The sequence below is a fragment of the Schistocerca cancellata genome, chromosome 7 (assembly GCF_023864275.1).
Source record: "Schistocerca cancellata isolate TAMUIC-IGC-003103 chromosome 7, iqSchCanc2.1, whole genome shotgun sequence".
Lineage (NCBI taxonomy): Eukaryota > Metazoa > Arthropoda > Insecta > Orthoptera > Acrididae > Schistocerca > Schistocerca cancellata.
Genome location: NC_064632.1, coordinates 554,858,810 through 554,883,091, shown reverse-complemented (window position 1 = coordinate 554,883,091; position 24,282 = coordinate 554,858,810). Strand labels below are relative to the sequence as shown.

General features: G+C 46.2%; 1 protein-coding gene across 1 annotated transcript in view; it reads left to right on the top strand.

Moving 5' to 3' along the window:
- The window catches only part of LOC126091912 (cholinesterase 2-like), a 257,842-nt gene extending 234,134 nt beyond the window's left edge, over positions 1-23,708 (top strand). The window contains exons 11-12 of the mRNA XM_049907227.1: positions 5,756-5,876; positions 23,065-23,708. Of these exons, the coding sequence (XP_049763184.1) occupies positions 5,756-5,876; positions 23,065-23,299 (356 nt within the window). The 3' untranslated portion in view covers positions 23,300-23,708. The remainder of the gene's footprint in view (positions 1-5,755; positions 5,877-23,064) is intronic.
- Positions 23,709-24,282: the final 574 nt, after the last annotated feature.

Below are 24,282 nucleotides of genomic sequence, written 5' to 3'. Positions count from 1 at the left end.
AATCCGAAAACAAAGGAAGTAGGTTACAGTACGCTTGTTCGCCCACTGCTTGAATACTGCTCAGCAGTGTGGGATCCGTACCAGATAGGGTTGATAGAAGATATAGAGAAGATTCAACGGAGAGCAGCGCGCTTCGTTACAGGATCATTTAGTAATCGCGAAAGCGTTACGGAGATGATAGATAAACTCATGTGGAAGACTCTGCAGGAGAGACGCTCAGTAGCTCGGTACGGGCTTTTGTCAAAGTTTCGAGAACATACCTTCACCGAAGAGTCAAGCAGTATATTGCTCCCTCCTACGTATACCTCGCGAAGAGACCATGAGGATAAAATCAGAGAGATTAGAGCCCACACAGAGGCATACCGACAATCCTTCTTTCCACGAACAATACGAGACTGGAATAGAAGGGAGAACCGATAGAGGTACTCAAGGTACCCTCCGCCACACACCGTCAGGTGGCTTGCGGAGTATGAATGTAGATGTAGATGTAGAACAGCCACCAACATTACAGGACGACATTAAGTTTTTTTTTCCTATTTGTGTGTCATCAGTCTTTTGACTGGTTTGATGCGGCCCGCCACGAATTACTCTCCTGTGACAATCTCTTCATGTTACAGCAGCAACCAACGTCCTCAATTATCTGGTGGATTTATACCAATTTCTGTCTTCTTCTGCACTTTTTGCCCTCTACAGCTCCCTCTAGTACCATGGAAGTCAGTCTCTGATGTCTTAACAGATGTCCTATCATCCTGTCCCTTCTCCTTGTCAGTGTTTTTCACTTATTCCTCTCCGATTTTGCGCACAATCGTCTCATTCCTTACCTTATCAGTCCACCTAATTTTCAACTGTGGTGTCACCGCCAGATACCACACTTCCTAGGTGGTAGCCTTTAAAACGGCCGCGGTCCGTTAGTATACGTCGGACCCGCGTGTCGCCAGTGATTGCAGACCGAGCGCCGCCACACGGCAGGTCTAGAGAGACTTCCTAGCACTCGCCCCAGTTGTACAGCCGACTTTGCTAGCGATGGTTCACTGACAAATTACGCTCTCATTTGCCGAGACGATAGTTATCATAGCCTTCAGCTACGTCATTTGCTACGACCTAGCAAGGCGCCATTATCATTTGCTATTTATCTTGTGATGCATGTACCGTCAGACCGATGTTCACCAATTATGGATTTAAGTTAAGTAGTCCATCAGCTACTCAATCCATTTAACTGTTCCAGACCTCACGCCAGCCTGCGTGAGCTTAAACGCGTGCCTTTCTGCTTCCTCATAGTGGCTTGGCTGTCTTGCCAAGTCACAACATCAACATTCGTCTGTACCACCACATCTCAAATGCTTCGATTCTCTTCTGTTCCCGATTTCCCACAGTCCATGTTTCACTAACATACAATGCTGTGCTCCAAACGTATATTCTCATAAATTTCTTGCTCACATTAAGGCCTCTGTTTGATACTAGTAGGCGTCTCTTGGCCAGGAATGCCCTTTTTGCCATTGCTAGTCTCCTTTTGATGTCCTCCTTGCTCCGTCCGTCATTGGTTCTTTTACTGCCTAGATGGCAGAATGCCTTAACGTCATCTACTTCGTGAACGTCAGTCCTGATGTTTAGTTGCTCGCTGTTCTTATTTCTGCTACGTCTCATTACTTTCCTCTTTCTTCCATTTACTCTCAGTCCATAATTTGTACTCATTAGAGTGTCCATTCCATTCATCAGGTCATGTAATTGTTCTTCACTTTTACTCAGGATAGCAGTGTCATCGGCGAATCGTATCATTGATACCCTTCCACCTTGAATTTTAATTCCCCTCCTTGAACGTCTCTTTTATTTCCATCATTGCTTCTTCGATGTACAGATCAAACAGTAGGGACGAAAGACTACATTCCTGTGTTACACCCTTTTTAATACGAGCATTTCGCTCTTGGTCGTAAACTTCTGTTATTTCCTGTTGGCGCTTGTACATATTGTATATTATCCGTCTCTCCCTATAGCTTACTCCCATTTTTCTCAGAATTTCGAACAGCTTGCACCATTTTACATTGTCGAACGCTTTTTCAAATCCTTGATTTTTCTTTAGTCTTGCTTCCATTATCAACCGCTACGTTAGAATTGCCTCTCTGGTGCGTTTACCTTTCCTTGACCCAAACTGATCGTCATCTAACACAGTTACAGAGGTCAGAATAGTACCATCAGGGATACAGTTTTGATGATGAGCAACAACTTTTCCCAAGCAACGCAGACAGCCGGTTATTCACTATCCTCAAAATTTGATAAGGTATTTGGACGACATTTATCAGCAGCCGCCTGAGCAAAACTTTTAGGAACTAACACGATTTTGCCAACTTGAAACGAGTGGGGCTCAAATCTTCCTCTCGACACTTCGTTCGAAAGCAATGTAAGAGTAGCAGTAAACAAAGGCCAAAAACCCCGCATCATCTCATCGAGAGACGGATCCTCCGAGTGCGCCACATGCAGCAACTGTGTAGATCAAAACAATTTCCCGACTGTCTTGCGCGATGTTAAAGAATCACTGCACTATAGTTCATGAAGCTGGCGTGGATGACATCCATAGCCAAAATCCTATAATGCATCCAGTCACATAAATAAAATCTATCAAGTCTACTGCTAGAAGTGGCTGTAAAATAGGTAAATTTGACAGTAGCCGGATATTTAGAGACCCAAATATGTTGTAATTTCAAGGAACGAACTAAATCTTGTAATGCCTGACAGAAATTGAAATTGGTAGACGCAACGTACTGTTAAAATAACCACCCATCAAAATACTTACTCTGCGGACATTCCCGTGACAAATAAACCTTTTTCTCATAAAATTTGGAATCTTCCAATGTGCATCCGGTACCGAGCGGTGCACAAAGGAGAATCGAGGTCAGGCGAAGGAAAGTACATCCTGTTCCTCTTCCATTATCAAGAAATTTAATTCCTTCAGTGGGAACGACCTCCCTAAAAACAAGGCAGTCCCCGTTCAACATTCGGTAGCCTCATTAAACACAGTGCAAAAACCAGGGAAAGAAAAGCGAGTAATTGGTACATCTTGTAGAGATACGACATCCGCGCAGGAGTTATACATAAATTGACGCAGCGAAGCGAGGTCCAATTCTACCCTATTACCATTCAAAGAAAGAAATGTATAAGCTCGCACTCTTTAACAACAACAAACGGAATTAGATTTGCCGACCAACTCAGTTACGTCATCTGTGTGTGTCGAGGTCCATTGCCGAGTCCAATGACGAGTCATAGGGTGGACGCATACACCGCTGCCTGTGGAATATTGAAGTTTATTCTTTTTACGAGCCATCGTCTGCTCAAATGGGACATGTTGTTTATCACGACTACGGGGAAATACAGCATATGCAGTCAAGGACGCAGGCGGTTCTTGAACATTAACCGAAGTAGCTGACAAACATGGACCAAAGTAGGTGACAAACTACGCTACTGGCCTTTATAATTGCTACACCACGAAGATGACGTGCAGACGCGAAATCTAACCGACAGGAAGAAGATGCTGTCATATACAAATGATTAGCTTTTCATAGAATTCACACAAGGTTGGCGCCGGTGGCGACACCAACAACGTGCTGACATGAGGACAGTTTCCAACCGATTTCTCATACACAAACAGCAATTGACTGGCGTTGCCTGGTGAAACGTTGTTGTGATGCCTCGTGTAAGAAAGAGAAATGCGTACCATCACGTTTCCGACTTTGATAAAGGTCGGACTGTAGCCTATCGCGATTGCGGTTTGTCGCATCGCGACATTGCTGCTCGCGTTGGTCGAGATCTAATGACTCTTACCAGAATATGGAATCGGTGGGTTCAGGAGGGTAATACGGAACGCCGTGCTGGATCCCAACGGCCTCGTATCACTAGCAGTCGAGATGACAGGCATCTTATCTGCATGGCTGTAACGGATCGTGCAGCCACGTCTCGATCCCTGAGTCACCAGAAGACATCAACCATCTGTACGAACAGCATATGGACTATGAGCTCGGAGACCATGGCTGCGGTTACCCTTGACGCTACATCACAGACAGAAGTGCCTGTAATGGTGTACTCAACGACGAACCTGGGTGCAGGAATGGCCTGGATGAATCCAGGTTCTGTTTACAGCATCATGATAGTCGCATCCGTGTTTGGCGACATCGCGGTGAACACACATTGGAAGCGTGTATTCGTCATCGCCGTATTGGCGTATCACCCGGTGTGTTGGTATGAGGTGCCATTGGTTATACGTCTCGGTCACCTCTTGTTCGCATCGACTGCACTTTGAACAGCGGACGTTACATTTCAGATGTGTTACGACCCGTGGCTCTACCCTTCATTCGATCCCTGCAAAACCCCACATTTCAGCAGGATAATGCACGACCGCATATTCCATGTCCTGTACGGGCCTTTCTGGATACAGAAAATGTTCGACTGCTGGCCTGGCCAGCACATTCTCCAGATCTTTCACCAATTGAAAACGCCTGGTCAGTCAATGGTGGTCGAGCAACTGGCTCGTCACAATACGCCAGTCACTGCTCCTGATGAAATGTGGTATCGTGTTGAAGCTGCGTGGGCAGCAGTACCTGTACACCCTATCCAAGCTCTGTTTGTCTCAATGCCCAGGGGTATCAAGGGCGTTATTACGGCCAGAGGTGGTTGTTCTGGTTACTGATTTCTCAGGATCTCTGCACCCAAATTGCTTGAAAATGTAATCACATGTCAGTTCTAGTATATTATATTTGTCCAATGAATACCCGTTTGTCATCTGCATTTCTTCTTGGTGTAGCAATTCTAATGGCCAGTAGTGCAGGAGCCGCAGAGGCCCACTCCACGGAATGGGGCTTTTGCAGTTCAGATTGATGCACGAGAGAAGGGTCAGGCACAACAATATCTGGCTCGACAAGTGAGATTTCCCGGCCACGAATCGCCTACACTCGAATAAGAACATTTGGGCATTCCGACCTCACCTGAATAGCTGGTATAAAGGCAGAGGTGATTTTAGGTGCTCTCCAATTTGCTGTTGTTGAATCGTTGGAACAGGAGATGGCTCAGCGACTTCCCTATCCATGGATGGTTCCGGAGGAGTTGCTTGAACCACGGGAGGAATGTCAGGATAGCCACTAGAGACCTCAGTAGCTGTTTCTGCACCGTTCACCGCATCAGGAATGCAGGACTCAACACTACAAGATACATCAATCGACAATGTTAGTTAAGGGTGGAGTGGGTGGAGAGCAGTCGTATCCGACTCCTCACCATCCTACTACGACCTTTCCCATGTTGCACTGCGGGCACTTCCGGCTTGGCAACAACAATTTCAGGACCGTGCTGCGAGAGTAAAGGCGGAAAGTCTGGAGCAGTATGCTGCGAGTCCCTCTGTTGTTTCACTGCACCCGGGGAAGATGTGGCACAAACCCCTTGAGCTCTAGGAACGAGATCAGATAATGTCATTTTTCGACGCTCTTTCAATGAGGATTTCAATACAGAAATTATTTTTTAAATCGGATGAATCTTTTTGATACACCCTGTATAGTTAAAAATGATTTTAACATGCCCAATCTGTGTCACAAAGTACTAAAATTACAGGCCCAATATACATGTGTTAATCGTTTTTTTCATTACAGTATGAAGAAGATTACTGGAAAATCAACTGCATTCTATAATGAATTACATGTATTAGTGTATTACAGTCAATATTTACATTAGGAACACACTTTTCACGAGGTAATGTCTGAATTATTTTTATCTTTTTCAGCGGTGGGTCATGGCGGAGATTTTCCATACCTGTTCCCTCAGCCCAACTTAAACTTGACAGCCGAAGAAGACAGCGTATCGGAGAAAATGGTACAACTTGTGGCCAACTTCGTCATTTACGGGTACGCAATAATCTCAATGAAAACTAATCAATTGTCAATTTAAATAAAGTGTGAATTGCAGAGTAACCATGTAGATGTAGATGTAGATGTAGACCGTAGAATGGGCCGCATCTGCCTAGAAACAGGAGGGTTTAAAAAGTATTCACAAAATGAAGTTTATGAAACAACATACAGGCAATGCTTCCGATGCTATCTTCACGTTGTGAATTATTATTCTTTATTTTCATTTTCGGTTTTACAGTAACTTCCCTAATTAAGATTTTACTGGTCGTGAACAGAGCGACATAAAGTAACGACACATAAAGTAACCATACTTGACCCGGGAGCCACTAGTGTGTACATTTGTTACACATTCTAACATCCACTACGTTGTATTAGTATGCTGTCGCGGCTAATTCGCACATCAGTAGCAGACAAATTGTGCGAGAATCGGGTATCTCAGCGCCATCTATCACAAAGCGAAAAAAGTGGTCCAACTAAAACATTCATATTTCTTTACGTACTAGACGAATATGCAATAAAAATGGTGACTCCTACTTAAAAAAACGCAGTTGATGTCCGTTTGACCTATGGCAGCGCCATCTAGCGGGCCAGCCATAGCGCCATCTGGTTTCCCCCTTCACGCTAGGCAAGTTTCGTTCTTTGCAGTTTTTTCGTGTGACGCTTATTTCGTGAGATATTGGGCCTGGTCACGATCAATGGACCACTCCGTATAACAATGTCGGGGGGACGCGGAAAACAGTGCAGTCGTTGTCGTAATGCGGAAATGGAGCGATTTGTCCGTCACCCAAAAGGGCATGATCATTTACTTTTGGGGCAAAGTTTGAAGCATTTCCAAAATGGCTAAGTTTGTAAACTGTTGGCTCTGAGCACTATGGGACTTAACAACTTGAGGTCATCAGTCCCCTAGAACTTAGACCTACTTAAACCTAACTAACTTAAGAACATCACACACATCCATGCCCGAGGCAGGATTCGAACCTGCGACCGTAGCAGTCGCGCGGTTCCGAACTGAAGTGCCTAGAAACGCTCGGCCACCACGGCCGGCGTTTGTAAACTGTTCACGTGTCGCTGTGGTTATAGACAGTGCATGGCAAAATGGCGCTGTCCAAAACCGGTGCCGAGGCAACCGTGGTGCAACAGTTTAGCAGCTGACCGCCCAGATGAACAAAGGAGCTGCCAACAGCGTCTTGTCAACGACCGTTCAGGCGCCTGGTTCTTGCGCCTGTGCTGACCACTGTTCATCGGCGACGAAGGCTGAAATTTACACGCCACTAACTCCAATTACGACTCAAAAACCGGAACCGCGCGTCCATTGAATGGTGACAGGTGGCCTTTTCAGATGAATCAACGTTTTACGCTCCGTAGGACATATGCCCATTGGCTCTGGAACAATCGTCGGAAGGGTCCAAGCCGCAGGAGGGAGCGTTACGGTCTCTCCGTGCTTAATTCAGTAAACTTCAAATGGCTTTCGAAATACCGCCCTTTCGAGAAATCGTAATAGCAATGCTAATGTCCTGTAAGCAGTGCTGACGACTAAAGTCATGGTGTAATGATATACAGGTATACAGATGGCGGTAGTCTCTCGCACGAAAGGTATAAAAAGGCAGTGCATTAGCGGAGCTGTCATTGTTCTCAGTTGACTGACGTGAGCAGGTTTTCGACGTGATTACGACCACACGACAAGAATTATGAAGCTTTGGATGTGCAATGGTTGTTGGAACTAGATGCGTGGGACATTCCAATTCGGAAATCGTTAAGGAATTCAACACTCGGAGATCAACAGCGTCAAGAGAGTGCCGAGAACACCAAATTCCAGGCACTACCTCTCACCACGGACAACGCAGTGGCTGACGGTCTTCAGTTAACGACTGAGAGTAGCGGAGTCTGCGCAGAGTTGTCAGTGCTAACAGACAAGCAACACTGCGTGAACTATCTATGTGGGACTTGCGACTAAAGTATCCGTTACCGACGCGAGTACAGCCTTCAGCGCGTCTCCTGGACTCGAGATCATATCAGTTTGACCCTCGACGACTGGAAAGCACTGGCCCGGTCAGATGAGTCCCGATTTCAGTTGGTAACAGCTGATGGTAGGGTTCGAGGATAGCGCAAACTCCTGAGGCCATGGACCCCAGTTGTCAACAAGACGCTGTGCAAGCTGGTGGTGGCTCGATAATGGTGTGCGCTGTGTTTTCGTGAAACGGACTGGGTCTTCTGGTCCAACTGAAGTGATCATCAACTGGAAATAATTATTTTCGGCTACTTAGAGACCATTTTAGCCATTCATATTCCTGAACAATGATGTGAGCGAGCCACAATTGTTCGCTATTGGTTTGAAGCCAAAGCCTTGCAGACAAACAAAAATTACGCGAAGCGAATTGTAGTGTGAGGAGGGCTATGCGAGAGGCGTTCAATGAATTCGAAAGTAAAGTTCTGTGTACTGACTTGGCAGAAAATCCTAAGAAATTTTGGTCTTATGTCAAAGCGGTAGGTGGATCAAAACAAAATATCCAGACACTCTGTGATCAAAATGGTACTGAAACAGAGGATGACAGACTAAAGGCCGAAATACTAAATGTCTTTTTCCAAAGTTGTTTCACGGAGAAAGACTGCACTGTAGTTCCTCCTCTAGATTGTCGCACAGATGGTAGATATCGAAATAGACGACAGAGGGATAGAGAAACAATTAAAATAGCTCAAAAGAGGAAAGGCCGCTGGACCTGATGGGATACCAGTTCGATTTTACACAGAGTACGCGAAGGAACTTGCCCCCCTTCTTGCAGCGGTGTACCGTAGGTCTCTAGAAGAGCGTAGCGTTCCAAAGGATTGGAAAAGGGCACAGGTCATCCCCGTTTTCAAGAAGGGACATCAAACAGATGTGCAGAACTATAGACCTGTATCTCTAACGTCGATCAGTTGTAGAATTTTGTAACACGTATTGTGTTAGAGTATAATGAATTTTCTGGAGACTAGAAATCTACTCTGTAGGAATCAGCATGGGTTTCGAAAAAGACGGTCATGTGAAACTCAGCTCGCGCTATTCGTCCACGAGACTCAGAGGACCATAGACACGGGTTCACAGGTAGATGCCGTGTTTCTTGACTTCCGCAAGGCGTTCGATACAGTTCCCCACAGTCGTTTAATGAACAAAGTAGGAGCATATGGACTATCAGGCCAATTGTGTGATTGGATTGAGGAGTTCCTAGATAACAGGACACAGCGTGTCATTCTTAATGGAGAGAAGTCTTCCGAAGTAAGAGTGATTTCAGGTGTGCCGCAGGGGAGTGTCATAGGACCGTTGCTATTCACAATATACATACATGACGTGGTGGATGACATCGGAAGTTCACTGAGGCTTTTTGCAGATGATGCTGTGGTGTATCGAGAGGTTGTAACAATGGAAAATTGTACTGAAATGCCGGTGGATCTGCAGCGAATTGACGCATGGTGCAGGGAATGGCAATTGAATCTCAATGTAGACAAGTGTAATCTGCTGCGAATACATAGAAGGAAGATACCTTATATTTAGCTACAATATAGCAGGTCAGCAACTGGAAGCAGTTAATACCATAAATTATCTGGGAGTACGCATTAGGAGTGATTTAAAATGGAATGATCACATAATGTTGATCGTCGGTAAAGCAGATGCCAGACTGAGATTCATTGGAAGAATTCATTGGAAGAATCCTAAGGAAATGCAATCCGAAAACAAAGGAAGTAGGTTACAGTACGCTTGTTCGCCCACTGCTTGAATACTGCTCAGCAGTGTGGGATCCGTACCAGATAGGGTTGATAGAAGATATAGAGAAGATCCAACGGAGAGCAGCGCGCTTCGTTACAGGATCATTTAGTAATCGCGAAAGCGTTACGGAGATGATAGATAAACTCCAGTGGAAGACTCTGCAGGACAGACGCTCAGTAGCTCGGTACGGGCTTTTGTTAAAAATTTCGAGAACATACCTTCACCGAAGAGTCAAGCAGTATATTGCTCCCTCCTACGTATATCTCCCGAAGAGACCATGAGGATAAAATCAGAGAGATTAGAGCCCACACAGAGGCATACAGACAATCCTTCCTTCCACGAACAATACGAGACTGGAATAGAAGGGAGAACCGATAGAGGTACTCAAGGTACCCTCCGCCACACACCGTCAGGTGGCTTGCGGAGTATGGATGTAGATGTAGATTCTAGACTAGTCGAGGGAATGGTTTGAATATCCAGATTGCACGACGTTAATCCCATCGAACACATACGCGACGCAATCGTTAGGTCAATTCGTGTAGATAATTCTGCTCGGGCAATACTTTCGCTGTTATGGGCGGCTATAGAGTTAGCATGGCCCAATATTCCTGCAGGGGCTTCCAACGACATGTTCAGTCCGTGCCATGTCGAGTTGCTGAAGTCGGCCAGACCAAACGAGGTCCGATACTACGTTAGGAGGTATCCCATAACTCTTGTCACCTCAGTGCAAGTTATTTACAGCGTTTGTCAATGTAATGGATATTTTCGTATGACGAGGAGTTCAGGAATATTCGGCTGGGCTCGCAGAAAATAACACGGCACCGATGCAGAAATGCGTTCTCGGCGTGAGCGCTGGGCTACACAGTGCCATTGTTCCGAAGAATTGGCTGCCTCGTTCGACAGTTGCCTGCCAAGCTACGCAATTTGAGCGTTCCGGTTGCTACCCTTTTTCTAATGCTATATACACTCCTGGAAATTGAAATAAGAACACCGTGAATTCATTGCCCCAGGAAGGGGAAACTTTATTGACACATTCCTGGGGTCAGATACATCACATGATCACACTGACAGAACCACAGGCACATAGACACAGGCAACAGAGCATGCACAATGTCGGCACTAGTACAGTGTATATCCACCTTTCGCAGCAATGCAGGCTGCTATTCTCCCATGGAGACGATCGTAGAGATGCTGGACGTAGTCCTGTGGAACGGCTTGCCATGCCATTTCCACCTGGCGCCTCAGTTGGACCAGCGTTCGTGCTGGACGTGCAGACCGCGTGAGACGACGCTTCATCCAGTCCCAAACATGCTCAATGGGGGACAGATCCGGAGATCTTGCTGGCCAGGGTAGTTGACTTACACCTTCTAGAGCACGTTGGGTGGCACGGGATACATGCGGACGTGCATTGTCCTGTTGGAACAGCAAGTTCCCTTGCCGGTCTAGGAATGGTAGAACGATGGGTTCGATGACGGTTTGGATGTACTGTGCACTATTCAGTGTCCCCTCGACGATCACCAGTGGTGTACGGCCAGTGTAGGAGATCGCTCCCCACACCATGATGCCGGGTGTTGGCCCTGTGTGCCTCGGTCGTATGCAGTCCTGATTGTGGCGCTCACCTGCACGGCGCAAAACACGCATACGACCATCATTGGCACCAAGGCAGAAGCGACTCTCATCGCTGAAGACGACACGTCTCCATTCGTCCCTCCATTCACGCCTGTCGCGACACCACTGGAGGCGGGCTGCACGATGTTGGGGCGTGAGCGGAAGACGGCCTAACGGTGTGCGGGACCGTAGCCCAGCTTCATGGAGACGGTTGCGAATGGTCCTCGCCGATACCCCAGGAGCAACAGTGTCCCTAATTTGCTGAGAAGTGGCGGTGCGGTCCCCTACGGCACTGCGTAGGATCCTACGGTCTTGGCGTGCATCCGTGCGTCGCTGCGGTCCGGTCCCAGGTCGACGGGCACGTGCACCTTCCGCCGACCACTGTCGACAACATCGATGTACTGTGGAGACCTCACGCCCCACGTGTTGAGCAATTCGGCGGTACGTCCACCCGGCCTCCCGCATGTCCACTATACGCCCTCGCTCAAAGTCCGTCAACTGCACATACGGTTCACGTCCACGCTGTCGCGGCATGCTACTAGTGTTAAAGACTGCGATGGAGCTCCGTATGCCACGGCAAACTGGCTGATACTGACGGCGGCGGTGCACAAATGCTGCGCAGCTAGCGCCATTCGACGGCCAACACCGCGGTTCCTGGTGTGTCCGCTGTGCCGTGCGTGTGATAATTGCTTGTACAGCCCTCTCGCAGTGTCCGGAGCAAGTATGGTGGGTCTGACACACCGGTGTCAATGTGTTCTTTTTTTCATTTCCAGGAGTGTATCATGACTCCGCAGTCTTCACCCTAGGACGCCCAAGCTTTTTTTTTTTTTTCTTTTCAACGTAGATGCCGAAGGGTGTATTCGGTGAACCTACTGGTATTAAAACAGTCTACTGATGAAAAATTACAGCTTTCAGAAGATTTTTATATTTCAACTTAGGCAGTAACTCACGAATGTTGTTGACAGTTATGAATGTTAGTCCGAGTCAGTAAAAAACTGTCATATTACAATACAACATACAATGCCAACAAGCTGCATTAAGTTCTCCACTTCAAGGCAGGAGACACACTTCACATCTCTTTCTGACTGTGCGTTAAGTACATGGTTATTGCGCTTTCCAAAATGCTGTCCTGATGTACTTAGATTGTTGTACTTCTCCTTCTCTGTTTTAGCTTTACTTTTACACAAACACGGCACCGGTTTCCCCTGCAGGAGACTAATCTGCGTGTGTTTTCACTTCTTTGGTTTTCTTTTGTAGAAACTTTCCACTGACTGAACAATTTGGTTAGATAACCCTCTTACAGTAGCCGGCCGGGGTGGCCGAGCGGTTCTAGGCGCTATAGTCTGGAACCACGCGACCGCTACGGTCGCAGGTTCGAATCCTGCCTTGGGCATGGATGTGTTCTAAGTTCTAGGGGACTGATGACCTCAGAAGTTGAGTCCCATAGTGCTCAGAGCCATTTTAAACCTCTTACAGCAGTATTTCTTTATGCTACGTGTTGGTTCACTAGTTCCAGCCCAACTTGCAGGTGAAAAGGTTTCCGTTTGTTGTCCTTCTTATCACTCCATCTTGGACGTTACTGGACGAAAATGGTCGTTGGGCTGACAGCACAGCGTAAAATTCTGACAGGGGTCACCCCTATCTTTCACTCTTGCAGGTGTACATAGGAGCCATTTGATGAATGGTATCAGATCCACCTGTAGCTGATTTATAATATAAATTTATACGGGTTTTAATCTTCTCTCCTCCTTCAGCGTCTTCGTCTTGGTGCACTGTTGATAACATCAGCAAGTTTTTCTTAGGTATGTTTTTGTTATGTATGGTATCAAAGTAACTGGTGGCCAGCTTGTTGTTGGTTCTGTGAATAAGATCAATGACGAATATAGCTTTCGATATGATGTGTTCTTCATTGTGTCTGGAATATGGTTCCTGTTTGATTGGAGAGTTCCTACTACAGTAACTTTGTACTCCTCCTCCAAATTTACCGATGTGTGGTATCGGTCTGTAGTAATATTACGACCAGCATTTTTCACAGGCACTGCCAGTTGTTTGACGGCAGCTGCTGAACCTCATTCTTCCTTGAACAGACACTGTACTTTAACTACTTAGGATTTCATATTCGTGACGTATCTGTGTGCTGCGGCTGACATCATACATGTAAGGATGCAAGACTTGTCCGAATTCTCCTTCATAAATACTTTGAAGTGGCAGCGTCCTCTTACGAAGCTGAGTTTCTCCGTCGTGAGGTGCCCTCTTGGTTTATACAGTAGTGGAACCCTATCGTTCGCTTTGTGATATTTTTTACGGATTGCTGTGAACCTGACAAAACTACCTGCCAGCAAAGAAAGGAAGCTGACATCAGCCGGCCGAAGTGGCCGAGCGGTTCTAAGCGCGTCAGTCTGGAACCGTGCGACCGCTACGGTCGCAGGTTCTAATCCTGCCTCGGGCATGGATGTGTGTGATGTCCTTAGGTTAGTTAGGTTTAAATAGTTCCAAGTTCAAGGGGACTGATGACCTTAGATGTTAAGTCTCATACTGCTCAGAGCCATTTGAACCATTTTTCAGTTTTGTCATCAGACCTAATGATTCTAATAAGTACCCTGAAATGTTCTCTTGCCATAATAGCCTTCTAAACAGGCTGACAAATTAGTTTTGATGGGACATCGTGTATATCGACAGAATTGTTCTTATGTGCACCTGTAAGTATGAGTATTCCTGTAAAGGCATACAATTCTCTCTCATTAGTAGAAGTAACATTTAGGCTAAGTGCCTCTTCATTTATAACGTCCGTGATGTCAGATGTAAAATTTAATATTAAGGCTTCGCCGACTGGAGTCACTCCAGCCTGCTCCTTCACTGTATTTGCAGGAAATCTCCTACGTATTCTGGGCCGTGTGATTACATACTTTCTTCAAGGCTTGGCCACAGTCACATCCTCATGGCCGGTACCTGAATCTACATTATCTTCATTATTGTCTCTAATGGCCACTTCACTTTCTCGAACTCAGTCATACACCATAACACCAGCTTCATATTCATTTTAGTTCCCTGAATTAGAATCTTCATCCAAAAATATCGTTCAGAATTGTTTCTAAAGATGATCCAGGTATTCTTTTAGACATTTCTGAGTCTCGGTGTGAATAACAGGGAACTGACCTAACTTACTCGGAGTACACAAGATAAATCACAGCTGAATGCCATCAACAACAACTTCCTCTGAAAATAAACTGATTGTTGAGAATATTAAGAATACCACCCAACAGGAAACATAGACTTTGTAGAGGAGGGAAATAAAAAAAAGTTATATAGAAAAAATTTCTGCATCGTGTAAACCAGGAGGGCCAGTTAGTTGAACCCATATTAAAACTCTTGAGGGTACTTTTGTTCTGTCGTCGCAACTACAAAAATGCGTATTTTTTTTACCAGGTGCTTTTCGCTTTATTGAGGTAAAGTGTCATCAGTGATGGTGATTTCCTCTTGATTTCTCGTTTACATCGGGAAATGCCGTCTGCTAGCTCGTCCTTCCTGTTTTTCTTCTTTAGACACTGGTATTTGTTGTCCAATTTTTAGTTGTTCTGCAGCACTATGCATTTCTCATGTTTTGCACACCACATTTTTTCGCACACCACTATTTACTGTTTCTTTTTATACTTCCAAATCTTCATTTCTTTCGTCCAAAGCAGGTGTTTTGTATCAAATTTATTGCCACTAAACATTCACACAATATTCAATAAACAATAAGACAAAGGGAAAACTTTTTATGACTTTATTTGGGCAGAGACTAAGGGACATAAACAGATGCGTGTTCAATGAACCGCCTCCACTTAGGAGTCCTCGGTTTAAACGTCACGCAGCCTTCTTCGAAAACAGATTCCTTAAATTTCGCGGGAACTTCGACGTCTGTTTCTCAAGGACTCCCACAGCAGTTCCCCCAGAATTTCCGGGCTCTAGCGACATGTTGCGATCCTGCCAGCACGGATCTGAAATCGTTTCACGTCTAGTATGTTGCCTACTGGACAGAACACCAGAACAGAGGAACATAACTGTATTGCATGTAAATTCCTCTACACTTTTACTGCGTTTTCCCAGAAGAATTCCAGCGAATCTAAGTGTTCCATTCACCTGCCCTACCACTCATTTTAGGTGAGCACCCCATTCCTTACTGCTTCTTAATACAGAGTGTTCACAACAGAATGTCCTAATTTCAGTGGTATATCGTAAGATTTTAGTTTCAAAAATGGTTCAAATGGCTCTAAGCACCATGGGACTTAATATCTGAGGTCATCAGTCCCCTTGACTACTTGAACCTAACTAACCTGAGGACATCACACACATCCATTTCCTAGACAGGATTCGAACCTGCGACCGTAGCAGCAGCGCGGGTCCGGACTGATGCGCCTAGAACCGCTCGGCCATAGGAGTTTGATTTCGAGTATGCACCACAAATAATATCTGAAATAGAAAGTGAACTAATCTAGTTTTTCTAACAGATACTTGTTATGTGCTGTTTTAGTTAAATGGCAAAATCCTCTTCTTCCCACACTGTGGTAAACAAATCCTGAGTAATGGAAGTAATAGCCTCTTCAGTTTTGTGTCTCAGCTCTGGAAAATCATATGTAATGACGAAACGTAGACACGATCTTTTATAAAGCTTCGAAGGAAAAACACCACTTGGAGTGAGGTCAGGTGAACATGGAGGTCAGTGCAAATGAGCTATGTCGTATTGACGGTACTACCAATCTAACGTTCAGGAACTTTGACGTTCAACCACTCTCGTACAAAGAGATGCCAATGGGAAGCGGCTCCAACTTTGTGCCAAATAAAGTTCTTAGGTTCATAGATTCACTTTCTAATTGCGGATAATGATAATGTGTGTGCATATGCAGGTTCCCCCACTTGTGGGGAGCCCAGCTGCCTGGTCAAAGTCTTTTTAGGTAAAGCTACTTCGACGAATTGCGTGTCGATCAGGAATAAATGATGGTGAAGACAACACACCGTCCAGTCCCAGAGCAGAGAAAATCCACCAGCCGGCCTGGGAATCAAACCTGGGCCCCTCGCGTAGCATTAAGCCACAATAAATAAATGTGAATGTCGTGTGACTGGGGTCTCCCGTCTGGTAGACCGTTCGCCAGGTGAAAGGCTTTCGATTTGACGCCACTTAGGCGGCTTGCGCGTCGATGGGGATAAAATGATGATGATTAGGACAACACAACACCCAATCCCTGAGCAGAGAAAATCTCCGACCCAGCTGGGAGTCGAACTCGGACTCTTAAGATTGACATTCCGTCGCGCTGATCACTCAGCTACCGCGGATTAAGCCACACTGACCATTCAGGTATGGAGACCGACTCCAGTTGGGGAAAAAGCCCTTCCTGCAACATATCCAGATAATTCACCCCTGTTGCAGTAGCTTCAGCGAAAAAAAAAAAACAATGAGTAGTCCCTACGCTTGTTGCTGAGACAGCGTTCAATTGGGGGCCTCTCCTTGGTACTATACAGGTTCATTAGGATGTTCTGACTCTCAGATACGAATATGAGGGAATGTACCTTCCGACATATGAAAAGTTGTCCTATCAATGACCACTATTCGATCAAGTAAGTCATTTTTCCCTGCAATACTTCACTTGTAAAGTTATAACGTACACCTTAGTCATTTGGATTTGAAGCATGTACCAGCTGTAGCTGGTATGGGCGCATCTGTACACGTTTTATTAAAACTTTCCACACTGTCTCCTTTGGCGACTGAAGTTCAAGACTTGCTTGCCGAACAGATTTCTTATGACGACGAAGGTAAGATGCTGTGACAAGGTCAACATCCTCTTCAAACCCTTTAGGTCGTACTGTCCATTTCCCTTTCCACACACACACACACACACACACACACACACACACACACACATTGGTCGTTTCGAACTGACCATGACTTCGGCAGATGTTTTTATAGCATAGGGGGTCACAGGAAAACTTTAAACGAAACGTATGTTGAACTGAAATTACCCATTCACTTAGCGAACTGTAGAACAAATGGTTCAAATGGCTCTGAGCACTATGGGACAACATCTGGCGTCATCAGTCCCCTAGACTTAGAACTACTTAAACCTAACTAACCTAAGGACATCACACACATCCATGCCCGAGGCAGGATTCGAACCTGCGACTGTAGCAGTTGCACGGTTCCGGGCTGAAGCGCCTAGAGCCGCTCGGCCACCGCGGCGGCGAACTGAAGAACACAAAACGCTCTACATTTAGGAGTCGCCATTATTTGGTAACTGTATATGAGGCGTGTATGGCACTGCAAGCGGCAATACACCACTCATGTACGCTCTTATCTAAAACCGCTTGAGTTACTCTTCAGTTGTGACTTGAACGACGCTGTGCAACGTTTTCAGTTAACACTATTAAAATTTATGACTGCAACATTCTTTTATGGTCACCCTCTATTTCTCCAAAACAAAGGGAAAAAAAGATGAGCTCGAGTTGTCCGTTACTAATATTGCAATCGGATAATATCGGTTTGTTTCTCTTTATTATAGGCATTATTTTTCATCGAAGCGAGCTACCACTGATTGCACTAGTGGAAATTTAATCCAAATCTTCCTGCAGTTCCTTACGGTCGTGCAACGGCGATATTTTTTTGCCGTGCCAGCAGTAGCGTCAGTAGACAACCTCACAGTGCTGCTGATCCTGTCTGGTAAATCGTTTATCTGGACTGAGAAGATCAGAGGTGCTGTTACGTTTCTCGCGCACACCTGACGTTTATTCCGTTCCTGTTGCAGGGTGCAACGTAAGAGCTTTGATAAGTAAAATATACCTGGAGCCAGTCATATATTTGCGAAGGTACTCCCTGTGATTCTATCTTGGTTAGTAGGCGACGATATGGCCCAATATCGAACGCCGTTTCGAATTTCCATAAAGACGGAATCAACCTATTCACTTGCGTCTATTGTTTGGAAAATGTCGTATGTGACTAAAGGATGTAGTCTTCCACGCGAGTGTTTTTCTAGTCTTGAAACTTAGCAAATATGATTTCGAGACTGGGTTGCAGAAGGTGACTGCACGTAAAGTACAAGACACACAAAAAACAGACACGCGTAGGTATATCCAGGTTCTTAGCTCATGTAACAGCTGTCCAATGTGGGCACTGTTTGCGACATGGCAAATGTCGGTACGGACGGAAGAGCAAGTGCGTGAAATTTATTGCTGCTCTGTAGGCTGTAGTGACAGCAGTCCGCTTCGGAAAACAGTTCATTATATTTTGTATCTGTAGGCTCATTGCGACAATACGGAGAGGATAATTTGTGAACACGTCTGTCCTATTGTCGTGCGCTCTGCAATTACTTAACGGTCCATGTCAGGAATCTAAACTTGGACTTACGTTCTGTTCACTCATATGTATCAGTTTTCTGTATGTTTTGCAGCTCTCGCGCAGTTGTCTTCTGAATTCGAGGTACTTTTGAATATCACGGTATTTGGATCGTACTTCATATACTCTATCTTCGCTGGTAGTCGATAAAGTGGATCAGTGTGGAATACCCGTATTCACCCGAATATGTTGATTGCTAAGTATCGTCGACGAATAATGCTAGCTGTGTTTTACGCACGTGGTTTCTTCTGAAACCTAGCAAACGTCATTTCGACTACCCATACACTCTAAGACAAAGTAAAAAAAACGACGCACCACGAAGAAGATATCCGAAAGAGACGGAAATCGGTAGAGGTGACATACATGGCCGGCCGGAGTGGCCGAGCGGTTCTAGGCGCTACAGTCTGGAACCGCCGACCGTTACGATCGCAGGTTCGAATCCTGCCTCGGGCATGGATGTGTGTATGATGTCCTTAGGTTAGTTAGGTTTAAATAGTTCTAAGTTCTAGGGCACTGATGACCTCAGCTGTTAAGTCCGATAGTGCCTAGAGTCATTTGAACCATTTGACATACATGTCGTGACAAACAAAGGATCACAGTTTCAGCACAATTGGTTGATTTATTCAACATAAAGAGCTCCATAAATTGAGGAAACCAATAACGCATTGATCCACCTCTCGCTCTTATTGAAGCAGTCACTCGGCTTGGTATTTTTGATGAGTTGTCGGGCACTCTCCTGAGGGATATCGTGCTAAATTCTGTCCAATTGGTGCTTAACATCGTCAAAATCTGGACCGAGCAGGGCCTGCTCGTAGTGATTCGAACGTTCTCAAGTGGGGAGAGATTTGGCGATCTTGCTGGCCAAGGTAGGGTTTGGCAGGCAAGAAAATTAGCAGTGGAGACTCTCGCCGCGTGCAGGTGGGCATTATCTTGTTGAAAGACAAACCCAGGATGGCTTGCCCAGAAGGGCGACAAAACGGGGACGTACAATATTATTTACGTACCAATGTGCTCTAAGATTGCCACAGATGAAAAGAAAAGGGGTCCTCTTACAAAAAGAAGTGGCACGTTGGAACATCACTCCCGGTTGTCAGGATGTATGGCGCGCGACAATCAGGTTGGTATCCCACTATTATCCGGGGCGTCTCCAGACATCAGTTCGAATTGGGACATCACTTGTTGTGTACATAGTTCCGCATAGTCAGCGTGTACACTACTTTCCCACTAGAGTGCGCCCCGCTGAGCACAACAGCGCAGGCGCAGCGTTCGTCCATCTCCACACTACGAGATGGCGCTGCCTTAGAGATGGACCAAATTCTGCTTCCACCGATCCGCATATTATTATGTAACGCAGCCAATGAGATTTCTGCTAACGTAGAACCTTTTCTCCTCATGGATCACACTTGCGCAGTGATACCTGAACGCGTGAGTTATTATAACGAGTATACAGACCTCCGATCAGTCAGTCTGCATTAGTCCGCATTTGTCTTCAACAGTCCGTACCAGTCTACATTAGTCTGTACCAGTCTATAGTCAAGTTCAGTCTGGAACATCACTCCTGGTTGTCAGGATGTATGGCGCGCAACAATCAGGTTGGTATCCCACTATTATCCGGGGCGTCTCCAGGCATCAGTTAGAATTGGGACATCACTTGTTATGTACATAGTTCTGCGTAGTCAGCGCGTACACAACTTTACCACTAGAGTGCGCCCCGCTAAGCACAACAGCGCAGGCGCAGCGCTCGTCCATCTCCACACTACGAGATGGCGCTGCCTTAGAGACGGACCAAATTCTGCTTCCACCGATCCACGTATTAGTATGTAACGCAGCCAGTGAGATTGCTGCTAACGTAGAACCTTTTCTCCTCATGGATCACACTTGTGCAGTGATACCTGAATGCGTGAGATATTATAACGAGTATACAGACCTCCGATCAGTCAGTCTGCATTAGTCCACATTTGTCTGCAACAGTCTGTACCAGTCTACATTAGTCTGTACCAGTCTATAGTCCAGTTCAGTCTGCACCTAAGAAGTTTATCATATTCCTGTACATAGCCATGAAGATAAATGTATAGACACTTTGTCAAGTATCAGAGATATGTGAGAATAAGATTAATGTACCAAGACCATAGGAACTTCAGACTGTCAATTGTAAATAGCATCCAGAATCAAGTTAAGTAAGGTTTATGCTTGTTATTATTGTAATAAATGTGTGTGAAAATTAATCAAGTTCTGTTTAAAGTTGGTCACCGTCAATCTGCTACTCTAAGCGTGCAAGTGGCATTTCTATCGTTTGACCTAACGGCAGAAGATAAACACGCCATGATAAGACCACGAGACATATTGCTGACACTCGCCTACTTCGTTTGAGCGACAAGTCAAATAATCTGATGGTGTGTGTACCGAAGGTCTTACAGTACGCACACCACACCACTGAAGACAATTCTACTTCAGTCTGTGAGGTTGCAGGCCGAATGTGCCTGACACCCCTGCCAACGGGACTGTTCGTGTGATAAGGTCAGTGGTAGTCATCACAATGGGCGCTTTCTTCCAGACACCTAGTAATGATCCTCGTGCTCACTGAAGTACCAGTTGTACTTCAGATCCATGATAATAGTGAATCTGGGGATCTGAGTGCGTCTCTGACGATTGCTCGGTCGTCACGTTCCATCATGATACTGCGCGCAACCACGATTTAGCCATTCTCGCCAACATCCTCGAATAGTTGCGTGGCTCCTATTCAAGTGTAGAGGGTATCGCCGGTTACTCCAATCGCATTCTTTGAGTCCATCTGGTCTGATGATGACGTGTACCTGTATCGCTCATGCGCCTGTCTATCTGACTGTACAGAATTAAATTCGCAAAGATTTTACGCGATGATATGGACCTGACCCCAGGTTACTGGCATTGCGAACTGCGCGGTGAAATGGCGCTGTAGCGTCACACATCTATTCATCGACTGCAAAAGTTAATACGAGGGCAGTTCAATAAGTAATGCAACACATTTTTTTTCTGAAACAGGGGTTGTTTTATTCAGCATTGAAATACACCAGGTTATTCCCCAATCTTTTAGCTACACAACACTATTTTTCAACGTAATCTCCATTCAATGCTACGGCCTTACGCCACCTTGAAATGAGGGCCTGTATGCCTGCACGGCACCATTCCACTGGTCGATGTCGGAGCCAACGTCGTACTGCATCAATAACTTCTTCATCATCCGCGTAGTGCCTCCCACGGATTGCGTCCTTCATTGGGCCAAACATATGGAAATCCGACGGTGCGAGATCGGGGCTGTAGGGTGCACGAGGAAGAGCGGTCCACTGAAGTTTTGTGAGCTCCTCTCGGGTGCGAAGACTTGTGTGAGGTCTTGCGTTGTCATGAAGAAGGAGAAGTTCGTTCAGATTTTTGTGCCTACGAACACGCTGAAGTCGTTTCTTCAATTTCTGAAGAGTAGCACAATACACTTCAGAGTTGATCGTTTGACCATGGGGAAGGACATCGAACAGAATAACCCCTTCAGCGTCCCAGAAGACTGTAACCATAACTTTACCGGCTTAGGGTATGGCTTTAAACTTTTTCTTGGTAGGGGAGTGGGTGTGGCGCCACTCCATTGATTGCCGTTTTGTTTCAGGTTCGAAGTGATGAACCCATGTTTCATCGCCTGTAACAATCTTTGACAAGAATTTGTCACCCTCAGCCACATGACGAGCAAGCAATTCCGCACAGATGGTTCTCCTTTGCTCTTTATGGTGTTCGGTTAGACAACGAGGGACCCAGCGGGAACAAACCTTTGAATATCCCAACTGGTGAACAATTGTGACAGCACTACCAACAGAGATGTCAAGTTGAGCACTGAGTTGTTTGATGGTGATCCGTCGATCATCTCGAACGAGTGTGTTCGCACGCTACGCCATTGCAGGAGTCACAGCTGTGCACGGCCGGCCCGCACGCGGGAGATGAGACAGTCTTGCTTGACCTTGCGGCGATGATGACACACGATTTGCCCAACGACTCACCGTGCTTTTGTCCACTGCCAGATCACCGTAGACATTCTGCAAGCGCCTATGAAAATCTGAGATGCCCTGGTTTTCCGCCAAGAGAAACTCGATCACTGCCCGTTGTTTGCAACGCACATCCGTTACAGACGCCATTTTAACAGCTCCGTACAGCGCTGCCACCTGTCGGAAGTCAATGAAACTATACGAGACGAAGCGGGAATGGTTGAAAATATTCCACAAGAAATGTCCGGTTTTTTCAACCAAAATTGGCCGAGAAAAAAATGTGTTGCATTACTTATTGAACTGCCCTCGTAGTTTTACGTTTTACCTGTATGGCTATCAATTTGCAACTGGTTTGTTTAACTCCTTCGTGGTGTGTCGTTTTTTGGTTTTTTTGTTTTAGAGAGTATTTTTAAGTGTGCCGTGTTATTTGTCGTGTAGTCTCTGAGCTGCACCTCGCTGTGGTGTCCGCAGGAAGACAACCGCCAGTCCTGTGGCCGGGGTGCCGGAGTGGCGGCCGTACACTCTGCAGGACCCGTCCTTCCTGCTGGTGGACAAGGCGCCGCAGCTGCGGCAGGACTTCGAGCGGCAGCTGACCGTCGCGGCCTCGGAGGGCCTCAGGAAGCAGGCGTCGGCCGCCGCCGCCGGCTGCGTCGCCAGCGTCGCGACGCTGGTGGCCGTCGTCGCCGCCGCCTTGGCCTTCCACTAGGCGGTGGGGGCAGTGAGACACCCGGGCCGCCCCCCAGGGCAACTCGCCGTGCCCGGCTGCTCGGGAGACAAACTGTTTATTCTCCACTAAAGATAACTACAGCTGTAGGACTGAGCCAGTGTGTGACAAGTCACGTCAAAAGATTCTACTACACTGCTCAAAAGAATTATGGGAACATGACCTCGAGCGTCTGCTGTACTCCACTGAGCAATAATTGAGGACTGGGCATGTTACAAAATTTTACCTTTATCCCTCACATATTAATTAACAACAAAACATCATTAGATACTCGTTCATTTATGTAACAAGAACTGAAAGCACCGACAGGTGTCGAAAATAAAGTGGAAACGATCATTCATCTCGTCATCCTGGGAGCTTTGGACTTTCAGAGCTTTAGTAGCGCATGTGCGCTCTTATCACCGCCTGAGACCTACGTGGGAAGTCTACGAGGTCATCCTGTGGTATCCGTTCACATTCTCGATGAGAGTCTCTGAGAGCTCTTGTAGGGTCTGTGTTGGAACATGTCGACCACGGACACGTCTAGTGAGCATGTCGCGCACATGCTCGGTGGAGTTTAGGTCCGGACTCACTGCTAGCCACTGCATTACTACGATGCTCCTGCTGTGCAAGACATCCCTGGTGACGCCACCACGTGGGCCCTGGCGTTATCGCGCACGAAAAGGAATTCAGTGCCACTGCCACATGCAGCTGCCACCACGCGGTCCAACAAGGTCTGTTCGATGTTCTGCCTGGACGTAAGACGGCCGTGAGACAACGATAACGTCCTAACGGTTGTCGACGCTGATCCCTCCCTACACCACCATACAAACTCCGCTGCATCTGTCGATTTTCTGGACATCGTTTGGCGGCTATCGCTCATCGCGATGGCTCAACACCCGGACACGGTTCTCACCTTGCGTCAGAGCAAAATATGGGCTCGTCTGTGAATAACACGTTTCGCCAGTGACGAAGTGGCCAGTATA